Here is a 23,426-nt window from a genome sequence, read left to right as displayed (position 1 = left end):
TGTGTGTGTGTGTGTGTGTGTGTGTGTGTGTGTGAGAGTGAGAGATTCTAGGCTTTGTCAGCATCCTGAATCAGACCAGTGAACTCGGGTCTATTCAGATCACTCGTCACAACTCAGGCATGAGTTCAGTAAACACGCATTTATTAGTAAAACAATTATAAGTAGCCTTACAGGAATCACCAACTGGAATGACACACAGGAGCCTCATTAAAGAGAACACAACAGTCGGCTTTACTTCCAAAACTCACGCCCTCTTTATTTAGAAAAGATGCTAAACCCAGAGCAACAGAGGAAGTACCCTTGGTGGAGCAGTGAGAGTGTCCTACCTGTGTAAAGATAAAACCAACCCAAACCAACACCTGATAATAAAAGCATCACACTCGTAAATATGCCACCACAAACCCTTAAAAGAGAGTTGACTCCCAGCACATAGACCACACCCGTGACTGAAGGCCAGAAAACCAGAGAGACAGAATTAAAATAATATTCCAATCCACCATAAAATGAGCAAGATAAACAATATCGAAATAGATGAGTGTAGGCCTGTATCAGTAAGAGCATATCCTGTGAACAAACATTGTTACAACTTGGTGTAAGATAAACATGTATTATTAGCACTAAAGGAATCCATAAACTTCTACAAAATGACAACAATTTGCTTTCTTCAGCTTCTCAACCTTCAATGAAAGGCATGGCAAAGCCACTTACATCAATAAGTCATTGCAATTCATTCTCTGGGAACCATAAATGATTTCTGAAAATAGTTATCTCACACAAAACCTGCATGTTTATCAAACTGACAGCTGCCGTGCTCAAACATCAGTGACTTTATCTATGAGAGCTGCGTCCAGATGTGGGTTGTACAGAGATGGTAGATTCCACATCCTGCTCGTAAGTTAGGCTGACCAGTTACACCCACGATTGCACTGTTTCCCTGAAAAGGTCTCACACACACACACACACACACACACACACACACACACACACACACACTCTCTCTCACTCACTCTCATGTGTGGCTCTTCCTCTCTCCTGTAGGGTATATAAGCAGAAGCAGAAGTCTCCCAAGACGGAGCAGCAGCCGCCGCAGACCGACTCCGACCAACAGCAGCTTCTCTCTCCAACTTCATCTGAGGGTGCGTCCACCTAAGTTAAACTTACTTTATGTATAGGAAGGTTGCATTCATAGTTTAGAGTTCTCCTTTGGTGCAAAATTTAATCGCTCCAAAACTCCCCAGCAGCTTGGTAACTTTGTTTTGTTTATACTTTCCAGATGTGAAGATGTAAATGCATGATGATAAATGAGATCTGGTAGTCATTTAAAACGTTATTGGTTGTTGTGCAATCTTTGAAACTGAAGCAGCTCTGAATAACTCAAACAAAACCTATTGTACATCACTAGAATAATTTAATTATCAATCCACTTATTTCTTATCTAAAGTTTAATGAATGGCTGCTTTACACCCTAAAAATCCAGGGGTCACTACCTAAATATTAGTAGTATTAATAGTGGACTTAAAAATCCAGGGGTTATTACTTGAATATTATACAGTAGTTACCTTAGTAATGACAATAGAACAAAAAACTGTGGTTGCTACATTTTTTGAGATTTTGCATGCATATTTTCTGTCTCTAACAAGGTATATTATACATGCAAAACCTTTTTAGGTCCATTTTACCTGAAATTTTGCCAAGGAAAGTATGGTCTTATGTTGAGCACAAAACCTCCCAGCAGCACAAAAGGGCTCAGTTCTGCTAATTAATATGTGGAGGGTTCTGCTGTGTCAGCATTTGCCAAAGTTGTGTTATATTTCAATATTTCCTTATTCCACTCACACTTTGACTCATGAGTTCTTATACTTCTAAGTTTTTATGCAGAACTGTTGCTAATCTTAAACAAATAAATCTCATATTGTCTGTGTAGCAGTTGAGGTAGATCAGCCTGTTTGGTAAGGTCCATGTACTTACGTGATTCTTCCACTTTTTTGGTTGTACACGCTTGGATCATAGAGTCAGCTAAAGGAATGTTAAGAAATAAGTATGTCTTTATTTAACATGAATCTTGTAGGTTGTCTCAGCCTTGGAGTTTACTTTGAAATCAACCATTTCCATATTATTAAACTTCTGACTTTTTCTAGGACTTTGTGATGAAAGTAGTTGCTTTCCTTTACTTAAGTAAATGTAGCAATACAACAATGTCAAAATATTTCCAGATAAAAGTCCCGCATTCAAATTTTTTGATCTCACAAATTTGCATTCATATTTTGGACTTTTCACTACTCTTTGTTTTTGTGTGAAATATTTAGTAGTTTTATTTTTTTGAGCCCAAAAATGAAACCATCTGATAAGTTTAGAGTGAAAATCACTGCTAACACCTAAAAAACAACAGAAGCATGACAAGGGGCCCCACACTACATGCTGTTTTTATTGCAAGAGCCAAAAAGGTTGGAATAGGCTTATCATTTTTATTTCTATCTAAATCTGAAAAGTAATAGGTATCTAAAGCTGTGAAATGTAATGCAGTGGAGTAAAAAATGCAATATTACCTTCTGAAATGTGGTGGCTTAAACTATAAAGTGGAATAAAATAGAAATACTGTCTGTCTGTCTGCCTCCCTTCCTGCCTGTCTGCCTGTCTGTCTGTCCCCTTGTCCCTGTGCCAGTCTACAGAAGGTAAGCATGTGTGTCCGTGCCACTGGTGGTTAAGGTAAAACACAGAGCTTCCACTGTGTTAAAAGATGACTCATGCAGCCAAACTCCGTCCAAAACTTGTCTCCTCGACTAGCACATACTCGCCCACATTATGCAACAGTGTGTGCCTCATTCTCAGGCAGGTGTTTGTTTGTATTCCAAAAACCTGTCGTACTGTGTTACCCCTGCTAGCGCCTTATGAAAACAGCTGTTGTGTATTTAATGGGTAAGTCAGCCTTACTACCCACTAATCATCATGGCAGTAACTTACCTTCCTGCTCCCTGTCGTAGGTATAGACCCCGGGTGGGCTGAGGGGTTGATGTCATTCTGAGTACACTGAGGGTCTTTGTTTACATCGGTTTGATCTGTTCACTCCCAAGTTAGTACTTGTTAAAGCACTCAGTTTTGGTTCACTGTTTTCACATTTATAGACTATATGAGTATTTTTAATGGCTTTGATTTACCATAGATAGAAATGACTTGTTTATGGGACTTTCACAAAGTCTTCTTTTTACTAGTTCTACTTTTACTTGTGTTGTAGTACTATTAGTCCACTAGCATACTCCTACTACCATACTATTCTCCTTTTTTAAATCACTACATTATCACTTCTAGGGCTGCACCTAACAATTATTTTTATCATCCATCAATAATGGGTTTTTTGTCTCACCTAATCAGTTAATTGATTCGTCAATAAAATGTCAGAAAATAGAACATTTTCAAGAGATATTCAGTTTATTGTCTTAAAGAGACTTGAATAAAAACAGCCGGCTAGTTGTTATTTCTACATAACATTCCTAATAACATGATTTCACACCGAAGACGTACTGTGGTTTACCTCCATGACTCAATTATTGACCAATTCTACATACATTTGTCTTTTAATAGACATGATTAATATTTATCTCTCTGTAACCACAAAAACACAATATTTGTGAAGTGAAAATAAGTCAACAAACAGTCTTTTTTTTATCAGCATCTTACAGAAAGGGGAGTGACTGTAAAATCCCCTCCACCCAACCCACAAACACACATGGAAACCATGTGTGGTACAATAGTGTTGCACATTGTTGTTTCGTCGGTCACAAACTTTAACACACACACACACACACACACACACACACACACACACTACACACACACACACACACACACACGTGTTTCCAGTTTTTTGAAGCAGATGTGAAGCAGATGAGTTTCATGCAGGAATGAACAGAGCATGATAGGAATTCAGTCTCGAAAAACTACGTAGAAACCAACTACTAAACGGGCACACTACTACAAATGCACCAGAGTTTACTGTACAAAATATCTGTCATTTTAAATATTCAAAAAAGTAAGAGAGACTAAAAAAATGTGTGTTTTCCATCCTCTCTCCTCTTCCAGTCGTGCGACGCAGCATCCAGCCTAAACCATCATCACCATGTCTGATCAAGGTGCCACCCCGACTCCTTCTCCTGCTCCCCCTGCTCCCACGGGACCCCCTCCGAAGGTGACGAACCGCGGCCGCACCGCAGTTTCCATCTCCAGCTCCAACTCTGACTCAATAGACGTACCTGAGTTTGAGCCCTTTGGTTTACCGGGCCCAAGAGGATTCCCACCTATGACTGGTGAGGGAGCACACTGTATAGCGTCAGAAAGGAATTTAGTGGAGTCAGTAACTTAAATTTGTAAGTTTAATTAATTTCAAGATTAATCCAAGTCCAAACAATAATCTGTTATTCATACAGAAGTTACTTGTTTCTAAAAAAAAAAAAAAGACTTGAAGGGCAGAAGACATGTCACTTTTGGTTTGAGAAGAAGACTTTTTCCCGACAGTGACACAGTTTTCAGTAGTTTTCGGAAATAATTGACACATGAATGACGTCCAAACAGGATATATTCTGCTCACTTCCTGCAGCTTATCACTCCATTCCACCCTGGATTATTGTCAAAGAGCTGCACAGTGAGATATATCCGGATGTCATTGGAATTAATATGTGCAGTGAGTACATTCGAGTACAGCCACTAAGAGTGGTTGTAATGTAGGGGTGACACATTACTGAGGGATACATTTAAGTCTTGACACATTAAGAAGGCACAGGTCTCTCACCACTGAACAACTCTCAAACTAGATCAGTTTTGACACTTCAGTTTGACTTTTGATTTTAAATGCATGTATCTGGTAGCGCTTTATGTCAAGTATCTACCTACTACAGAGCAACAAACGATTGGTTGAAGGAGGCAGTGGTGTGAGCAGACTCTCTTCAGGGTTAGGGTTTGTTTTTTTGCCCAAAACTTTCAACAAAAGAGGCACTTATGTAAATTTTTCTAACATTAGCCATCCTGAACAAGTGGTCATACCAGACCACGTCGGGCTGTATAGCAGCAAAATCCTTGAATTTAACTTTTCATTTGTAAATAAAATTGGATTATTAAGGCCTACTATTTTAAAAGTTACTTGTCTCTTTAAATAAGGTTTCTAAGAAACAAGCACTCTAGCACCACAGTACAATGGGCTAATTCATTTTGGTTTGTAATTGATAAACAAAATCTGGATGTTTATTTTTAAATGTATTGATTACAAAAATACACAAAACATAGGCACCAATAAACAAAATTTGCAGTAGACATAATTGAATTTTTTTTTTAGTGTTTAACTTTTTAATATTGATATAATATTGATGAATGTCCGTTACATTGAAGCCATTGCCAAATGAGTTGCTACAAAGCTAATTAAGACTATCAGCTCCACACAACTCTCTCTGGATTTGTCATTGAGACTGTGTTCATAAGATTGTGTGATCAGGTGAATTTCCCACCCTGAAGCTCGATTGAAGATAAATTACCTGTTCCAAAGAGTCCATCATGTTTTTTTAATCCTCCTTGGCTACTAGCAAGAGAGGAAGTGTGGGTGTAGTGCGCAATCACGGAAGGCTTGTAAGACGTGGATGCGTCAACAGTGTAGTCATTACTTAAAAATCCTCATGAGGGCGACAGAAACAACGCACCCATAGCTTTAAACCATTTGAGTGTTTTTTATAATTATTTAGAGGGGCTTTGTTTGCTTATCACTGAACCATTTGCATCTACTCTGCTTATTTTTACCGGAAGCATTTTATTTACTGAACTGAATTAACAAAAACAAGTACTGTAGCACTATGTGCACACTTACAATGTCAGATGACCATCATTTGTTTTGTGGCTCAGCTGCTGCCTGTCCATCAAATCTGATTGAAATCCATCTACAGGTTTTTGAGACATCACGCCCTCTCTCTCTTTCCTTTTCTCTGTCTGTCCATTCAGAGTATCTTGACATCTGTGATGTGGACATGATGAAGAGCCCCGAAGAGCTGAACAAGAGGCAACACCACACCGAGTTGTTCAACTCGGACTATCTCATTGTCCGTCGAGGACAAGAGTTCCAGGTCAAGATCACCTTCAACCGTCCCTACAATCCTGCTACAGACAAGTTCGCTGTGGAGTTTGTCATCGGTGAGCCGCTCGTGAAAAGTGATATTTTCCATCCTGCAGTTGGAAACTCTTTTGATTGTGATCCCTTGTCATTTGCATAAATGTGCTGCTACTCCCCATTCACCCAGGCTCCAGCCCGCAGTTCAGCAAAGGCACCTACATTCCTGTCTTCACTGCCAAGGAGCGTCCGAGCCCCTGGGAAGGCCGCATCACAGACACCGCCGACAACACAGTCACCATGGGCATAACTCCTGCGGCAGATTGTGTTGTGGGGAAGTACCACATGTACGTAGCTGTGGTGACGCCCTTCGGCATCCGCAGGACCAGACGGGACACCAGCCGAGACCTCTACATCCTCTTCAATCCCTGGGTGTCAGGTTGGTTTAAGCTTTTTGATCGCAATTTTCTTATTTCTTTCTTCCGTGTCCATAAACTTCCACATGACCTGCTGTGGCTTTCCTCAGCTGATGCTGTGTTTCTGGATGATGAGGAAGAGAGGCAAGAGTGTGTGATGACTGAGATGGGGATCATCTACCACGGCGCCTACGACGACGTGGCTGAGAGAGACTGGAACTATGGACAGGTAGAGGAAAAAAAAAAGTCAAGGACTTCAGGAATGATTTTCCTAATTATTTATTTTTTACTTTTATTTTTTCCAACCTAGTTTAACTACGGAGTCCTGGATGCCTGTCTCTACATCATGGACCGGTCTGAAATGCCCATCATCAACAGAGGAGACCCCATTAGGGTGACCAGAAAGGCCTCTGCTATGGTGAGAAAGTATTCATGGACATCTTCTAGAACACATGAAACTGGTTTACAGATACATAAGATCTGTAGTTAAATAATGCATCAATGCATGCAGAACATGATTGTGCAGTAAAATGTATGATATCATTAATACAGTGAATGGAGTCGTTGTTTTCTTTTCATGACACTGCACTTAAATTGTGACGCCTGTCTGAAATAAGACGAGCTGTAATCTTAAAAAAGTGAGTAAAGTATGTCCAAATGGTCAACTAGTCATGGTACTGTATAAATAGATTAATGATAATTCATATATATTTATCTGATAGCTAGATGGACTTTATCAATCCCAAATTGGAAAATGACTCTGTTACGAGCAGCAAGTTACCAAGGACATACACAATACTCACTCAAACATACAGAAAATGCAAGAAATATACTAGACATAATAAATAAGAGTAAAAAAAATAAGATAGCAAGTAGGAAAGCAAAGAAAAAAAAGCCAGACTGAAATATATACTTAGAGGGATGAAGAGAATGTACATGTGTATATATAAGTGTAGAATAAAATGTACAACCTACATACTGACTACATACATATTAAATATGCAGCCAATATGCAAACTAATGTTGTGATTTTAAAATAGATAAATTGAAAGTGGAAGAAATAAAATAATGTTAAATTAGGAATTTTTAATATATATATATATATATATATATATATATATATATATATATATACAGTTTATAAAATATAGTGGTTGTCAAGTGGATCTTTCCATAAATGTCTAAAATCTGCTCTACTCTTAGCTGAACTCTCGTGATGACGACGGCGTGCTGGTGGGGAACTGGAGCGGCGACTACACCTACGGAGTGGCGCCTACTTCGTGGACTGGCAGCACAGACATCCTGCTTAGCTACGCCAGCAGCAAGATGCCTGTCTGCTACGCTCAGTGCTGGGTCTACGCTGCTGTCTTTAACACCTGTGAGATATTTATTGGATCCAAGTAGCAGAGCATATAAAAAACAAAACAAAAAAAAAAACATACTTTTTTGCTTTTCAAACCCCTTCCTAATGGTTTTTTGACCTCACTGGTGCGTGACCTCACTGTGTGCTTTGCCCCCAGTCCTGCGCTGTCTGGGCATCCCATCGCGGGTCGTCACCAACTTCTACTCCGCTCACGACAACGATGGAAACCTGAAGACCGACATCATTCTGGATGAGAACGGCAGGGTCGACCGCGGTCGCACCAAAGACTCTATCTGGTAACACATCTTCTATGTCGCTTCCCATATCCCAGAGAAAATTTCCACTTGTTTACATGGAATTAAAAACATCTAGGACGTTTTTTGGAGTACTTTCATGCTCCAAAGAGGAAGAACCCATTCTGAACACCCTCCTTCTTTTATATGGGGCCTTCTTTAGACCAAAACCTCAAGACATGTCGTACTTAATCAAATAGCATAATACATTCAGGCTTCTTTAGAAGGCCCTTTTTGATTTTAATTTCCCAATTTGTGATACCTACATTTTTTCAGGGCCACATGCACGTGCGGTCGGACCAGCTATCTGAACAAACAGAGAAACAGAGAACAAAACAGAGAACCTCAGATTACAACGCACACAGAGGGAGTGTGGCTTCATTCTCTGCTTAGGACGCCATTACTCCACTATATCTTTACATAGCAAATATTTGCAGCTATATTGCTTTTCTGAATAATGAGAACAGAACCTTTAAGGCCTCTATCACTAACACACAGGTTACGATAAAAACAAAACAGAACTTGTATTAAACCGTCTCTAATGATATTTCTAATCACGTTTCATCAGGAACTATCACTGCTGGAATGAGTGCTACATGTCCAGACCAGACCTCCCGCCTGGCTTTGGAGGCTGGCAGGTTGTGGATGCAACACCACAGGAGACCAGCGATGGTAAATAATAACAATAATAATAATAATGATTATATGAAATAATTGCTAGCTGCATAATAATAGGCTGTGGGTTGTGAAGCGTTCTAATAATTGCTAATCTAATTATTCAAAGAGAAATCACAAAACAACAATCTCTTCCTCCATTATCCATAAAGGCATGTACAGATGTGGCCCTGCATCAGTTAAGGCCATAAAACATGGGCAGATATGCTTTCCATTTGATGCTGCCTTTGTGTTTGCTGAGGTGAGTCATAAACAACATTATGTTTGGTGTAATTTTCTGTAAAAAAAGATAATTTTTTTGTCTGTTATTGCTAAGATCAAAGTATTTTGGAGCATCTCTGTCTTTCTCCCGACAGGTTAACAGTGATGTGGTGTTTTATTCCCGGAGTAAAGATGGGACCATGGAGCCTGTCAAAGTGAACCGGACTCATGTTGGCCGCATGGTTGTGACCAAAACTCCAGGAGACGTGACCCGCCGCGACATCAGCGATCAATACAAGTTCCCTGAAGGTCAGAGACTACATTCGACACACATCGCAGTGTTTTTGTTGTTGTTGTGATTAACAGTATATATAGATATAACACACAACACACATATCCACCCCCTGTCAACACCACCCACCCAGACAAAAATCAAGAAAAGATGACAAAGTAACTACAATATTCAAGACCATACAACAAAATAATAACAAAATAGACAATAAACACGTCTCTCCCCAGCACAAAGCTTCTTAGGAGCACTCCAGAGCGCTCAGGTACCTTGCCCATTTCCTAGTGTAGCCATCCAATCTGGAAAACCATTTGTATGACAGCTTTTCAAAAGCCACCCTAGCCATCTCACAAGCCCACTCTTGGATTGATGGCACCCTTTCATTCCTCCATCCTCTTAAAAGAATCTGTCTGGCTATCATCTAACTGGTTTGGACCCAATTCACAGTGTTTTAAAAGCAAGCAGAACCATTTTTCTCTGCTGCAGCCTCAACTTTTGATTGAGATGAATACGTCAAGTTATTTATACAAATATTCTATAAATAATTCTGTAACTGTACGTTTAAGAAAAGTAATCTTAGATCAATCAGCACCAACATGAATACAGTTATCCTGGACACAGCGTCATAATGACAACTGCGACCTCAAGCAGTCTCTGCATTAATGTAAGTCACTTTGTTTTTCTTACTGTGGAGAACTGACAGGTACCAAGCTAATTTATGATGATTGTGACTAGGTGTTGGCACAGTCGGCTGTGTTCTGGCAGGAGAGGACCAGCCATTTGCTCCTATGGGGCTGCCGAAATTGGGAAGGTTTTTGGGGTGGGGACTTGGTTTATATTATACAATATAATAAATATTATATTGTCTGGAAATCAGTTCCATTTGGCTTCATTCTGGCTTGGTTTTGGCGTGACTTGGCACTGAAGGACCGCAATACCTGGGCCAATTCTGGTGCTTCACAATATTGGCACTAATTAGGCAACAAGGATTTGTTGCTTTGAGCTCAAGTTTTTTTACTAAAGGACTGGATATCTGCAAATAGGCTATCTTTATGCAGATAACCAGGAAGGCAAAGCCTGTTAACAAAAACATTGATATTATCATTATCACAAATTATATAAATGTGCAAACTGATATATTAAAATCATCCAATCTAGGCAGTACAGAGGAGCGGACCGTCCTGGAGAAAGCAGAAGAATACGGCTGTCAGCGAGAGAAATCCAACCCTCCTGTGGCGGATGTTGACCTGGTCTTGCCCACCCTGGAGATCGGCGTGGGCGAAAATTTCGAGTTGAGCCTGGAGTTCATAAACCGCAGCACCCAGCGCCGCACCGTGGACGCCTACATCAGCGGGAGTGTGGTGTATTACACCGGAGTCACCAGCCACGAGTTCCTGTTCCGGAATCCCACAGTGACCATTGGTCCCAACAAAAGTGAGAGAGGCATTTATTTATTACTCAACCACAAAAATAGACTCAGAAGTATTTACAATGACTTTTTCATTATGTTGATTCAGCAACAACAAGCATCATCTACATTATAAAGAATATGTAAGCACGGTTAGAAATCAATTAGACATTAGTAAAACTCTTAGAATTAAACACAAGAAAGCCCCCAAAAATATTTAGTCCTTTCCCTCAGGAAATTAGAGAATCTTAGAAAACACATGCCATTAAAAGAACGTAATAATCTAAAAAAAAAGGTCAATGTAGAGAGAGCAGTGTTTTATTTCTGTGTTCTCTAGGTGTGAAGGAGTCTGTGATGGTTGAGTCTAAGAACTACATGAAGCATCTGGTGGAACAGGCCAACCTTCACTTCATTGCTACCGGGAAGGTCAAGGAGACCGGCCAGATCGTCACCGCCATGAAAGTCGTCACCCTGCACAATCCCAAACTCACCGTCACGGTCTGAACATACGCTCATATTCTGGCTAGACGTATAGCAAATCTTATTTGTTGGCATCGGCTTTTTCGGACACATACACTTACTTCACAATCTAATTGCAATAATACATTCAAGAACTTGCTTGATTTGATTTTTCAAGTGTGTCCTTTGTGTACTTCAGGTGTCTGATGGCGGCAAAGTTAGCGAAGAGATGACGGCGACTGTGGAGTTTACAAACCCTTTCACCTTCAGCCTGGAGGGTGTCTACATTCGCATGGAAGGACCCGGACTCATGCTGCCCAAATCCAAATATTACAGGTCTGTCTACTATGTTAAGATTTTAGTGAGATGTTTGGATGTTCTTTGTTGAAGTTGGAAAGGTGGGATTTGATTTTGAATAACCACACAAACCTTCAGCTGAGGTGAAAGTCCCTTGAGTTTTCACTTCACTTCATTTTTTAATATGGCAATCATTGCGTCAATTATTGCACAAAGTTTTATAAATTCCTGTTGTTCATTAGAAGGAAATGTTTATGTTGTATGCAGCGGAAATTCCCTTTCTATGTAACAAAAAAACTCTCATCATGCTGATTTCAGTCTGATCCCAGGAAGCTCCTCCCTGACCTGGACCGAGTTTTTCACCCCTCAGAGGGCTGGCAAAAGCAGGGTGATTGCTTCTCTGGACTGTTCTGCTGTCAGGCAGGTCTCCGGCCAGGCGTCCGTCACCATCGAGCCCTGAGGATCACTGTAGGATCACTGACGCCTGACAACATTCACTTATTTACACAGTATAAGCCTATAGCGTAGTTATTTCCCTGCAGGTTTACAACAGCGTAACAGGTGTAGCTTCAGCATTTACTTTACATATATTTTTAATAGAAAATAGTTCATTTTTAAAATTGCAATTTGTTTAAAAAAAGATGCTAATCTAGACATTTGGGTCCCAAATCAAATAATTTGACAGTTAAAGCTACAGTGCGTAGTTTCTGTCTCCTCCATGAGGAATTCTAAGTAATGACAACAACACTGTCTGCAAATCAACATGAAACAAGCCTTCCACGATGACACACGCACCCCCACCCATCCTCGATGCAGTTGCCTACAGCCAAAGACGACACAGAGGATTAAAAAAACATGATGGACTCTTCAGAGGTAGTTATTTTCACTCGAGTTTCTGCACGGGAAAGTCACCGGACGACACAATCTTCTGAACACAGCCATACTGAGAAATACAGAGAGAGTTGTGTGGAGCTGGTAGTCTTAATCAGCTTTGTAGCAACTCATTTGGCAATGGCATGAATGTAACGGACGTTAATTAATGTAAAAAAGTTACGCATTAAAGTTTTAAAGGGCAACTAAAATAGACAACAAAAATTAAAAAAAAATTGGGTAAGAAATCTATTATTGCAACTAAAGTGTATTTCTCAAAATTCCAAAGGTTAATTAATTTAAGCACAGAGTGAACATATCTGTCTCCAAAATTTCTCCCTTTAGAGCTGCAATGGTCAATTTTTTGCCATTCGGAATTCTTTGTGGTTATGAAAGATTAGCAACCTATTTCATGCTATTTTTCATTTAATAAACTAAATATTGATTAATGCAGCGCCAACTTAATTTTGAAAATGTATTCCAACTATGCAACTATTAAACCGGAGTATCAATTTCCTTGAGTGCCATAAAGAGCTTTTTCCACCTCTTTACTTTAATCTATAAAGTCAGTTTCTTACCATTTTTACTTTGTACAACAACAAATGCAAATATTAACCAAATAAAAGAATTTTGTGACAATAAATGACTTGTTATTGTAGTTATAACCAGTTGTCATAGTGCCATCCTTACTCCCTGAGCAACAAAAAGTCTAAAAGTTCATAGACACCATGAATGATTTGACAGATTTTATTAAGGCTTAGATGATTTTGGCAGTTAAGCTATGATTTCAAAACTGTTTCAAAAGCTGTAAACAGTACATCATGTAATCTAATAAAGCTGAAGTGTAACAGCAAAACACCTTCATTCCTGGAGAACATGTGCCTACCGAGGCAGTAAAGTTTGACACATACTGGAAAACAATTCTGAGATCTTTCACTTCAATGTACTACATCAAATTTAAAAGATGTACATATACAGTACATTTATGTTAACATTATATTCACTTAGCCTACTCTCAAACATACTCAAACATACCCAAAAAAGCTTATCATTTACTTTATTCTGAAAACTTTCTGTATATTTCTACACCGACCAATTCTCACTGTGGAAAATTCACAATTTGTCCCTCATAGTCACTTAAAGGTGATAAGATAGTCTGGGTACGCTTGGTTATCATGAAACACAACATACATGTTGGGGTTGTCTATTTTGTCCACCACACTGTCGAAGCGGTCATGGGGCTGCTGGTCGCTGCGAGGAGGAGGGACCATCATGTTGCTTTCGCCCTGAGTGTAGATTCCTGTCAAGACTCTGGCCACGAACATTAACGCGGAATTATCAGCAGCTGGCTTGGAGTACGTGGGGTTGGCTGAGTAGCTGGCGTTTACCGCAAAGTAGGTTCCGTGACCGTATGCGGTTGCTGAGAATAAGAGGAAATATGGAATTTACAACAAGTCCTCATGTAACCACATATAACCACTATAGTTAAAAGTTTGGGCAACTGAAACTACTTGGTACTGCTGGGTACTGGTGTAAAAGTCAGACACTTTTGTACTGTAAAACTAAAGAGCTTTCTTGTCAGGAAAGTGTAAACAAGTCATTTTAAGCCTTAGGAAAAATGATTCATTCATTAATTTTTCTGGGACAGTGTCTGAATCACAGTCTCAGAGGAGACGTTTTTCCCAGAAAGTATAGTTGCTTTCAATCAAGGCTCTAGTTAGGATTTTAGAGATACTGAGGTCATCATTCTAGATCAATGCAACCGTAACACCCTGTAATTTCAACCGTACACCAAAAGGAAAGTCTGTAAAACTTTCTAAGAAAACACTGTCATCTTTTATTGCTATAGCTGAAAATCGTTTTGGTGTTAGAGAATCAGTTTGTAAAGTACCTACATGTGTCAGAGTCAACTGTAGACTGTAAAAACCAAGGTGTCCACAAATTCATGATCTCTTATGATGAGTCCTCAACGTTGGCAAAATCCTGCTCTTTAACACCAACTAGGAATTACTAATAACCAACAGCTAGTCCCTCTGTCAACAAACATGTTCCCCTCTCAACTCCCCTTAACAGGTTCTGCATTCAAATGTGGCATTACTGTGGACCAGATCATACACTGCTGAAGCATTGAATACTGTATCTTTACCATTCTGCCCAGAAAAGCGCCTGTTGAAACCGGTTTTCTTGATAGAGTCACAGTTGTCATGGGTCGTCCCGTGATACAGAAGCTTTTCGCCTGCTCCTCCCAGCTGATTGTTTTTATCAGAAAGGTGCTTCTTCTGCCCTTCATAGGCACGTCGCAGATGGACATTCTGCAAGCGCTCGATCTATCAAGAAAAACAAAAAAGAAAGAAAATAATGAGCTGTCAATTTTCACTGCATTGCACTTGAAAAGATATTATGCAATTACACTAGGACTATATAAATAGACAGTATCAATCAATTTGATTTGCCACAGGAAATCAAACAACAACAATTCCAAACAATTAAAATGTAACAACGTCAGATATAAAAGTAAGATTTAAAATGCAAGATAACAAAAAAGTAATATTCATGTAGATGAAACTTATTAAGATGATATAGTTCTAACCCGAAGGGTGCCAAAATGGAAGGTGCACTCCATGTCTACATACAATAAAATGTAGGCTTATCTTCCAGTGAAAGCTGCCCACCTTCAAAACAGTCTTGTGGACAGTTCGTTTGAAGTCCTGCTTCACTCGCTGGTATTCTGCAGACGACGGCTGCAGTGCAACCACCTTCAAAGATTCATCGGCACCCATGTTGTCCCAGTACAGAGGAAACGTGAAGTCTAAAGAAGTTGTAGGAAAATAAAATGTAAATGTAAATGTGTTTTTTTTCTAAAACTAAATTTATACCATTACAAAATGCTGTTATGCATTTTGATTTTACCATTGCTGTATACAGAGTAGCAGAGTTGTATTTAGAAAGAAAAATTAAGTAAGTTATATTCTAAGAAAACTATTATAAGGTCTCAAATGTCCTGAGCGTTTTTATAACATCTCAAAACTATCTTCTCACCTGAAGGATTCTCAAGTCGTTTCAGCTTCGTTGTTCGGCCAGGTAATGGCCCCGTGGCCTCCATCCTCTGCAGATTTACACTCCACTGGAGGCCTTGTGCGTCCACTATCCCTCCTGCTACATCATTATTCTCCAGGTTGTGATTAGCTGTTTTGGGGAGTCTCTCCCAGTTGCCACTATGTCCCAGGATGCACCAAGAGACACGGTTGTACAGATCCTCCTCCTCTCTGACTCTCACCTCTCTTCTGAGGGCACCGTGCAGACGGGCGTTAATCAGCTGCATCACCTGGTTGACCCCATCTTTTAACCCGCTCACTGTTAAGGTGCCCTGGCCAGACTGGCCGTTCTGCACGTACAGACCATGGGTCTCAACCAGCTGCATCAGAATCTGCATGTCGTCCTGGGTGAGGCCTTCCAGCTCTTCCTTTTTGAAGGTTTGAGTGGAGCACTGACCCTGATACAGATCCTTCAGCTTGGCCATGGCATCGTCAACATCCTTCCTGGAGAGACCCAAGAACCGGAAGACAGACTGCTGACTTGCGGAGCTAATATGGAGGAGGCTTAAGTCTGCGCTCACAGACAAAGGGGGCTGTTGTTGTTGTTGCTGTTGTTGTTGCAACTGAGGTACTGGCACTGCAAGGTAGGTAAAACAATAACAATCAGTGACCATTCTCAAAAAAATAAGACAATTTTGATAAAAGAGACAAATTCTAAGCAAGCCCTAAAGAAGAAGGCTGTTAGTGAATCACCTCTGTTTATTACAGCAGTGGAAAACATTTTCTTTGCCTCATCTTTAAAAGCCAAGAAGACATTGATCTTAATCAGGACGAGGCGGATGTCAGTGAGACAGTAAAGAGGAGTGGACGACGTGGCTGCCTTGATCCCTTGGAGGATGGCACTTGCCACAACACCAGGGTCCAACCCACCAGCTCCTGCACAAACACAATGCAAAATATTACTGGTAGAGTTAAAACTGACTAAAAAATTTACATTCAGGCGTTGCGAAAGTCCAAAAGACTCACCAGCACAAATGGCAGGAATGGCGACAGACTTCAAATCGTACGATTCACAACATTCAACAATGCGACCCATCAGTTGTTGGATGATGACAGCATCAATATACCCACAGACATGGAAAATGGCTTCACAGGGGAACAATCCGGCCTGGGACACAAAGACGTCTCCTTGATTCACTTTTGCTACGGACAAAACAACACGGACAAGATTAGTAAGAAGCTGTAAGTGTGTGTTGCTTGATAAATGTCAAGCTGGTCCTCTCTTCTCACCTGCTCTAAGTTCAGCCTCCACCTCTGGTCCAGCTAGGGTTAAGATGTCTTTGCACACACCATCTGTAGAATAAAGATTATGTTTATAATCAGTGGTCAAATGAAACTAAACTATCATGCAAGTTAAATTGACTGAAATACAGTACTTCAACAATACTTTGCTTGTGTATTTACATTGTTTGCTACCTTATACTTCTACTCTGATATATTTTGGAGGCAAGTATTACTACTACTATTAACTACATTTATTTTATAGCTTTAGTTACTTTGCAGATCTCTAACAGCCATGTTAGCAGCTCTGCGAGGCTGTATTTTCAACTAAATGCTAATTTCAGCATGAAAACATATGATATATCCACTAATCAGCATCAGTTTTACAAATAGATTGTAAACATAAGGATTTCAAATAAATGCCAACCAAAGCATGCACAAATATCAATCAATTTCAATAAAATGTTTGTATAAAAGGGAATCTAACCAAATTATTCATATTAAAATATCTGTAGTAATTTCATGCTAAATCGACTATTATTGTTTGTGCATTTCGCCATCGTTAGTGTGTGTTCCCGCTCTTGTCACGGATGTTTACTTGACAACCGTTGAAACGATAGGCCGCGGATTGATGGTTGTCTAGTGGAAGTGGTTGATATGTTTGGAGCTAGATTTGTTTTCTTTATTACATGCAAGAAAATAAATGATCTGAGAGAAAAAAAATGTTTGAGAGAAAAAGTTGTAACACTGATAGCAAAAAAAGCATTATATGAGAGGAAAAAAAAAATTCTTAGAAAAAAATCTCTCGCAAACACTTTTTTAAACTCTCAAATATACACTACCGGTCAAAAGTTTGGGGTCACTTACAAATTTCCATTCCACTCTAATACAGACAGAATACCATCTGAACTGAGTGGGGGCTGATCTTTAATTCAATATCTACATTATCCATTATCAGCCATCCTTCATCCAATGTTCCATAGGCACATCCTGTTTACTAATTTGATATCATTTTAAAAAACTGACTAAGATTACATTGGAGAACCCTTTGTAATTATGTAAGCACACAAAGTAATCTCAAAACTGCTGCCCTGGTTAAAAAAAACAATGCAACTGCTTTCAGATGGTATTCTGTCTATAAAGGAGTGCAATGGAAATTTTTAAGTGACCCCAAACTTTTGACCGGTAGTGTATATATATGTTTTTGCTATCAGTGTGAAAAAAAATGTTCTCTAAACGTTTTTCTTCTCGCTCTCAAAACCTTTGAGAAAAAGTCTTTGCTCTTTATGCATTTCTTGCTCTCGTCTCAGGATTTTTTTCTCGATGTTAAAATAATGTCATGGGCGGGGCCACATTCCTATTGGCCAGTTGGGTGAGCACCGTCTTGTCTGGGAGTCCATCTGAATCATTACACCATTGTCACCACCATAGATGCACTGCCTTAATTGAGTGCGGAAGCTAGCGTTAGCTAACCAGCAGCCAGCCCACTTCTAAATAAATAACTTTTTAATTATCTAAACAAGCTAAACAGTCTCACCAAGTCATTAGAATACATCAACTGGGAACCATGAGTGTCTGTACCAAATGTTGTACCAATCCGGTGACCTGCTTTTTTTAGACCTCCATTAGTTCTCACTTACCGTTTTGAAAGTTAACGAAGTCGGTTGAGTTCACGACAGCATCTGTAACCTCATTAGTGATGTCCCCAAACACCAGCTGTAGTTTAACCCCGCTTCCCACTGTCATTGTGATGTCATCAAGATCACTAGTGAGGGACCTGAAGATCGCTAAGAGAAATAACAAAATTTATGTTACAGTCTAGCTAATATTTAATCTGAGAAGTGGCAATGTTGAAAAGCTAAATTGCTAATGAATAGTTAAAACAATGTTTTAAACAGTGTTGGGCAAGTTACTTGTAATTAGTTACAGTTATTAGTTACTTCTTCCAAAAAGTAACTAAATTAGATAATCAGTTACAAATTATAAAAGTAACTAGTTACTTCGTAAAGTAACTAATGCGTTACTTTCAAGTAAATTTTTAAATGCTCAAATGTGACCACACCCCTTTAGCGGAACATAAAATACATGTGCATGAATATTATAATGAAATTAGCAGAAACTGTACACAAATCTAAACTCTTTTAATGTTGCTATGGGACAAAGTGAGACTAGCCTTCAATCAAATGCCATGAATGTAGATATTATGTCTAGCGGATCGATACAAATAACAACATAGATGTTTTGGAACTTTTGATATTTATTGCCCCTCAACAGTCCACAACTGGGCAAAAATATGCTTGTTTATATAGCAAAAATTAATAACATATACACTCTTAGTAAGTGGCTTGAGGTTTATACTTTTGCGCTGTGTGCGTGTGTGTGTGCGTGTGTGTGTGTGTGTGTGTGTGTGTGTGTGTGTGTGTGTGTGTGTGTGTGATAGAGCGAGGGAGAAGTGAGAAAGTGACAGCGATAGCCACCCTAGAGTCATAGTGCCTGTGTTTTCTGACCATGGTGGGAAACATTTAGCGTTTTTGTAATAACAGTAATTGTATTTAGTCTTAGCAGTTTACCTTGGCCTCCCTGGTTCATGTTTGAGCTGAGGTGTCTGTAGACATCATGGTAGCACTGTAAATAAGAACGCCAACATTAAACAGTTTGTTATTCGATAAACCATGCATGTACGCATCTTACAAACCAGTTGTTCAAGTGTTGATAGTCACCTCCTCAGAGTCAGGGTAGTCTGGTTTAATGACGATGTGGATGGTGGAGAGAGACCCAGAGGATGCAGATAATCCAAACTGGCGAATGTTCTCAGTCAGCACTTGAATGGCTTCTCTTAGTGGGTATTTTAAAGCAATCCCAGGTCCGATGACTGGAAAGGCCACTGAGCACAAGCCCAGCCGTACACAGAGGTCCAAACACTTCTTCAGCCCATTACCAAGCACCTGGAAAACAACAGACATTTCCTCCAGTGTTTTCAAAAGGTACTCCTTCATTCAACATTGCTTCCTAAATGTCTGAAGTAAGCTAACATAACATGAATTGGTTTTGTAGAGCTTATCTTATAATATAACAATATTTAGATTGTGCTGGTATAAAGCCCACTACATTGGTTTTATGTCAGTAAGTGGACCTTTAATTTCAGCTTGTCTTTTGCCCTCACCCGTAGTATTTTCTCTTTTGTAGTATTTTTAGTATTTTACTTTACCTTCACACTCTGCCCTCTGACTCCATCCCATGGCAAGCACTCAATGAAGAAGAGCTTGGAGCAGCACAGAGATGGAGGCGCATCAACCTGCAGAACACCACCAGGGACGAGGGTACAATTCGCTGCCATAATGTCAAACTTTGACTTGATTGCGTCCCCGGCTTTCTCCAACAAGCTTTTACCAATTTTAGTAGAAGTTAGCTGTCTGTTGAGCATGGGAACCACCCACACATGCACCTGTGGAAACAATATAAAATATCAATGCCGGTGGTTGCATTGCTGCTGTATTATGTTGTATAGAGTAGAATAGTAATTGTTGAACCTGCTCATCCACCAAACTGCCAAGGCTGATCTTCAGACTTGTCTTGTTGACCACAATGCTTCCAACAGTGCTGCTGCGCAATCTGGGCATGGGTTGGACTGTGAAGCTGCTGCTGCTGGGGCAGGTGATGCTTCGTGGTTTCATTTTTGCATTGGAGGAGTGCACACCTTGCTGTTCCCTGACAATAACCTGAAAGGAGGTCTCAACCAGCTCCTTGCCCACTTTACCCTCTGCTTGAAAGTACCGCTGAGCCCCCGGCCCATCTAGAACCAGAGTGTCTAACGTCAGACTGGCTAGTGCTGAGTTTAGAGCCTGCTGGGTTTCCTGGACCAGACAACGGGGACCAGACACAAGCACACAAGGGTATGGAAAATGTGAGGCCTTTAAGGTCACCTTGGTTTGCTTCATGCCAATCATTCCCAAGATTTTATCAAAACAGTCGAGCAGTTCAGGATGCGGTAAGTTCAGCACTTCTTGTGTCACGACTTGGTTTATCTGGTAGTCATGCAGAACCTCTTTGAGCTTGTTCACATTTTCACTGTAGCCCACAATTTGTACCATGGTTGTTGCGGTTCCTGGGATAAAGCTGACCTCTACTCTGAGCTCTCTAGAGTTTTCCTGGTTCTTGGCTTTCATGAGGATTTCCTTCACTCTGTCTAGATCTGGAGGTACAGCTGCAGCTCCCTGCAGCGGCACATTGGCCACAGTCAGATCTCTCTGCACTGCTGCCTCAGCCTCATCCAGGGCATTGGAGGACAAACTGGACAGGACTAGATCTGACACCACTTCCAGGGAAACAGGATTTCTGAGGCTCTGCTGGAAGCGAGCCTGGTACTTTGAGATGGCACAGCTGGATTTTATAAAGGTCATTAAAGCTGGGCAGAGCCGAACTCTCTTTTCCTTTACATTTTTGATTAGATCATCAAGTTTCTTAGCTCCTGACTGCACTTCCTTGTCAGGGCCTTCCAAGATGATCATGCCGCTGCCTAATATGATTTTAACATCTGGGTAATGTGCACGCATTTCTCGACTAAACTCTTCTTCTACCAGTTCGAATTTCTTCTTCACAATTGGTAATTCCTTCCGAGTTGGCAGGCTTTTCTCCAGGATTGAAATCTTCTCATTCACAGCCTTAACTTCTCCCACTACCACTGCATAGCCGCTCTCCGTGTACACTTTGATATCGTCGGTTTCCAAGGAGGGGTTCTGCAGTAGGATTTTTATCTTTTTTGGCTCAACCACATGATAGCAGAGGTAGGTCTCAGTAAAATCGATGAAGACCCGATCCACCTGTAACTCCCATTTATCTGCACTACCAAAAGCTCCTGCAGGCCCCTTCTCAATATCCCCCCTAACCACTGCCTCCTCCTCATCAAAATCCAACTCCACTGTGCAGCCAATAGAAGAGAGTTGCTTCTGTAAGACTGTATGTGCTTTAAGGTTGTCTCTCAGGAAATACAGGAGGAAAATATCCAGCTTGTAAATCTTCTCAAGGCCTTTTGTGTTTGCTTTTGTGTATGCCTAAAGAAGAAAAGCAATATCAAACAAAGTAATTATTTTTATAGCAATGTAAGTCTAGTAAAAGGCATCTTTTATAATCTATAAATTACAAAAAACATCTTAAAGATGTGTGTGTGTGTGTGTGTGTGTGTGTGTGTGTGTGTGTGTGTGTGTGTGTGTGTGTGTGTGTGTGAGATCAGCCTACACTACAACATTTTGATTGTCAGAGGTTGAATGTGCTCAGAAATCCCCCCCCAAACTGGTCTGGCCAGATTCTTTGGCTCTGACATTTGGGATTGTGTGTTTACTGTTGTCATAAAAGCATCACCGAAGTTTCCTAAACAAATGTTGCTCACCTGTGATTGACTAGTGGATTTCTGATCAAGTGGGGAATTAGTTCGGCTCACAGTCAGACGTAGGTCTCCACAAGGAAGGGAAATACTGTGAAACTTCCTGTGCAAAACCCTTTCCTGGTCTGTAAAAAAAAAAAAAAAAAAGTCCATGGTCTCAACAAAATCCTACATTAAACTAGAACTGCAAAGTGTACTCTACCTAAAACTCATTTCAACTAAATGACATTCCTTACCTTCTTTTTCCTTGAAACAGATTGTGTAAGTGTTGCCTCCAGCCTTTTCAATCATTCCACAATCCCCTCCCCCAGAATCCCGTCTTTTTTGAAAGTGCCTCCTGATTTTCTCCTTGTCTCTGTCACTCAGATCTTTCGCTTCAAAGAACAACGGATGTTTGTATTCATCCATTTCACCTACAGTTCTCAACTTAACCTTTTAATATGTATGGCACTTCTTAGCACACCACTCAAGTGAACAATCTAATCTGAATTTGTTAGTTTCTCTTTCACTTAACTCACCTCATGATTACGTGTTTGCAAATACAGTAGACACACCCAATGACTTACATAGTTATTGTTGACTTTTACCGTAGCGTGGTCAGTGGTAATGTAATGATGTAAGGATAACTATTCCATCAATTTTGATGACACCATTTCTCACATTTTGGTTTCATATGTTGAAATTAAAATCCTAAACTAACAATCGGCAGTGGGTTTGTCAGAGCTTGTTTGAATCTGCTGCTGCTGAAAGCTGCACAAGGCTTTAGAAAGATGATCCTGCAGGTACCTAAGCACCTCAAATTAGCAGAAGATTTTTTGGCCACGGATATTATTTACCTCAAATGATGCCTATAAGTTATTTTGCTTCAAAGAACAATGGGTGTCAATATGCATCTATTTTACCTCAAATTCTTAACTTGAAGGAAAGGTTTTTCATCTAGTATGGTAGCTGTGCATTGCCCTGGTCCTCAGTAAAAGGCACCTAAGCTGCTTTAATTTAGTTTCAAGCCAAGTACTGAAAGCCTCCCCCCCCCCCCCCCCCCCCCCCCCCCCCATATTTATGAGTGATTTGCAAATGCACGTGCCCAAAATGATGCATAGAATTTCTTCATTGGACATGAAGCATGATAGTGATGGTGGTAAAAGTTATAATGGGGATATGAATAAAGATGTCTTTATGTAGGTATCATAAGGACAATAATTTATCCAATATGTGCAAGAAGGAGAGGTACCGCAGGTCCTTCATCCCGGCCTCTGTCAGACTCTACAACACCTGCACTACCTGATCATGTTGTAGTTTCTGTTCCTGTTTTTCACTTAATCCACACCATCTGTATAACTTTATCTGTATTTATATTTTTCCATTACAAGTACTTAC

At 40.1% G+C, this 23,426-nt stretch overlaps 2 protein-coding genes across 5 annotated transcripts; one reads left to right on the top strand and one right to left on the bottom strand.

Moving 5' to 3' along the window:
* The first annotated feature begins 1,064 nt into the window (after positions 1-1,064).
* On the top strand, positions 1,065-12,904 carry f13a1b (coagulation factor XIII, A1 polypeptide b). Of its 3 annotated transcripts, XM_032544540.1 has the most exons (16): positions 1,065-1,135; positions 2,663-2,672; positions 4,078-4,301; positions 5,977-6,165; positions 6,273-6,521; positions 6,609-6,727; positions 6,809-6,916; positions 7,702-7,876; positions 8,019-8,157; positions 8,723-8,826; positions 8,982-9,070; positions 9,186-9,339; positions 10,478-10,753; positions 11,065-11,225; positions 11,386-11,522; positions 11,802-12,904. In XM_032544540.1, exons 3-16 carry the CDS (start codon positions 4,115-4,117, stop codon positions 11,941-11,943), a joined length of 2,229 nt encoding a protein of 742 aa, XP_032400431.1. In that variant the 5' UTR covers positions 1,065-1,135; positions 2,663-2,672; positions 4,078-4,114; the 3' UTR covers positions 11,944-12,904. The 3 variants fall into 3 exon arrangements, with proteins under 3 accessions (XP_032400431.1, XP_032400432.1, XP_032400433.1); XM_032544541.1 differs by lacking the exon at positions 2,663-2,672 and having other exon boundaries at positions 1,077-1,136; XM_032544542.1 differs by lacking the exons at positions 1,065-1,135; positions 2,663-2,672 and adding an exon at positions 3,814-3,950 and having other exon boundaries at positions 4,075-4,301.
* Positions 12,905-13,084: 180 nt separating this feature from the next.
* On the bottom strand, positions 13,085-22,772 carry parp142.2 (poly(ADP-ribose) polymerase family member 14-related sequence 2.2). Of its 2 annotated transcripts, XM_032544526.1 has the most exons (15): positions 22,286-22,772; positions 22,056-22,174; positions 20,367-21,720; positions 20,200-20,333; positions 19,878-20,114; positions 19,390-19,614; positions 19,240-19,294; positions 18,310-18,456; positions 16,679-16,741; positions 16,415-16,591; positions 16,142-16,324; positions 15,393-16,025; positions 15,026-15,162; positions 14,500-14,680; positions 13,085-13,773 (listed from the first exon to the last, which is right to left on the bottom strand). In XM_032544526.1, exons 1-15 carry the CDS (start codon positions 22,455-22,457, stop codon positions 13,487-13,489), a joined length of 4,104 nt encoding a protein of 1,367 aa, XP_032400417.1. In that variant the 5' UTR covers positions 22,458-22,772; the 3' UTR covers positions 13,085-13,486. The 2 variants fall into 2 exon arrangements, with proteins under 2 accessions (XP_032400417.1, XP_032400416.1); XM_032544525.1 differs by having other exon boundaries at positions 20,200-21,720.
* Between the last annotated feature and the right edge of the window lie 654 nt (positions 22,773-23,426).

This window comes from Etheostoma spectabile, chromosome 19 (genome assembly GCF_008692095.1).
Source record: "Etheostoma spectabile isolate EspeVRDwgs_2016 chromosome 19, UIUC_Espe_1.0, whole genome shotgun sequence".
NCBI classification, from domain to species: Eukaryota; Metazoa; Chordata; class Actinopteri; order Perciformes; family Percidae; genus Etheostoma; species Etheostoma spectabile.
Note: the sequence above shows the minus strand (reverse complement) of the source record. Positions and strands in the feature narration are given on the sequence as shown.

What these genes read in the sequence shown, in the direction of transcription:
- parp142.2 (XM_032544525.1), bottom strand. Translation starts at nt 22,457, where the DNA reads ATGGATGAATACAAACATCCGTTGTTCTTTGAAGCGAAAGATCTGAGT. An exon ending in CTGTTTCAAGGAAAAAGAAG is followed by an intron (nt 22,175 to 22,285) that starts GTAAGGAATGTC and finishes TTTTTTTTACAG; the next exon opens with ACCAGGAAAGGGTTTTGCAC. An exon ending in CACTGCTGTAATAAACAGAG is followed by an intron (nt 16,026 to 16,141) that starts GTGATTCACTAA and finishes CCTACCTTGCAG; the next exon opens with TGCCAGTACCTCAGTTGCAA.
- f13a1b (XM_032544540.1), top strand. Translation starts at nt 4,115, where the DNA reads ATGTCTGATCAAGGTGCCACCCCGACTCCTTCTCCTGCTCCCCCTGCT. An exon ending in CCAGAAAGGCCTCTGCTATG is followed by an intron (nt 6,917 to 7,701) that starts GTGAGAAAGTAT and finishes CTCTACTCTTAG; the next exon opens with CTGAACTCTCGTGATGACGA. An exon ending in TCAATACAAGTTCCCTGAAG is followed by an intron (nt 9,340 to 10,477) that starts GTCAGAGACTAC and finishes CATCCAATCTAG; the next exon opens with GCAGTACAGAGGAGCGGACC.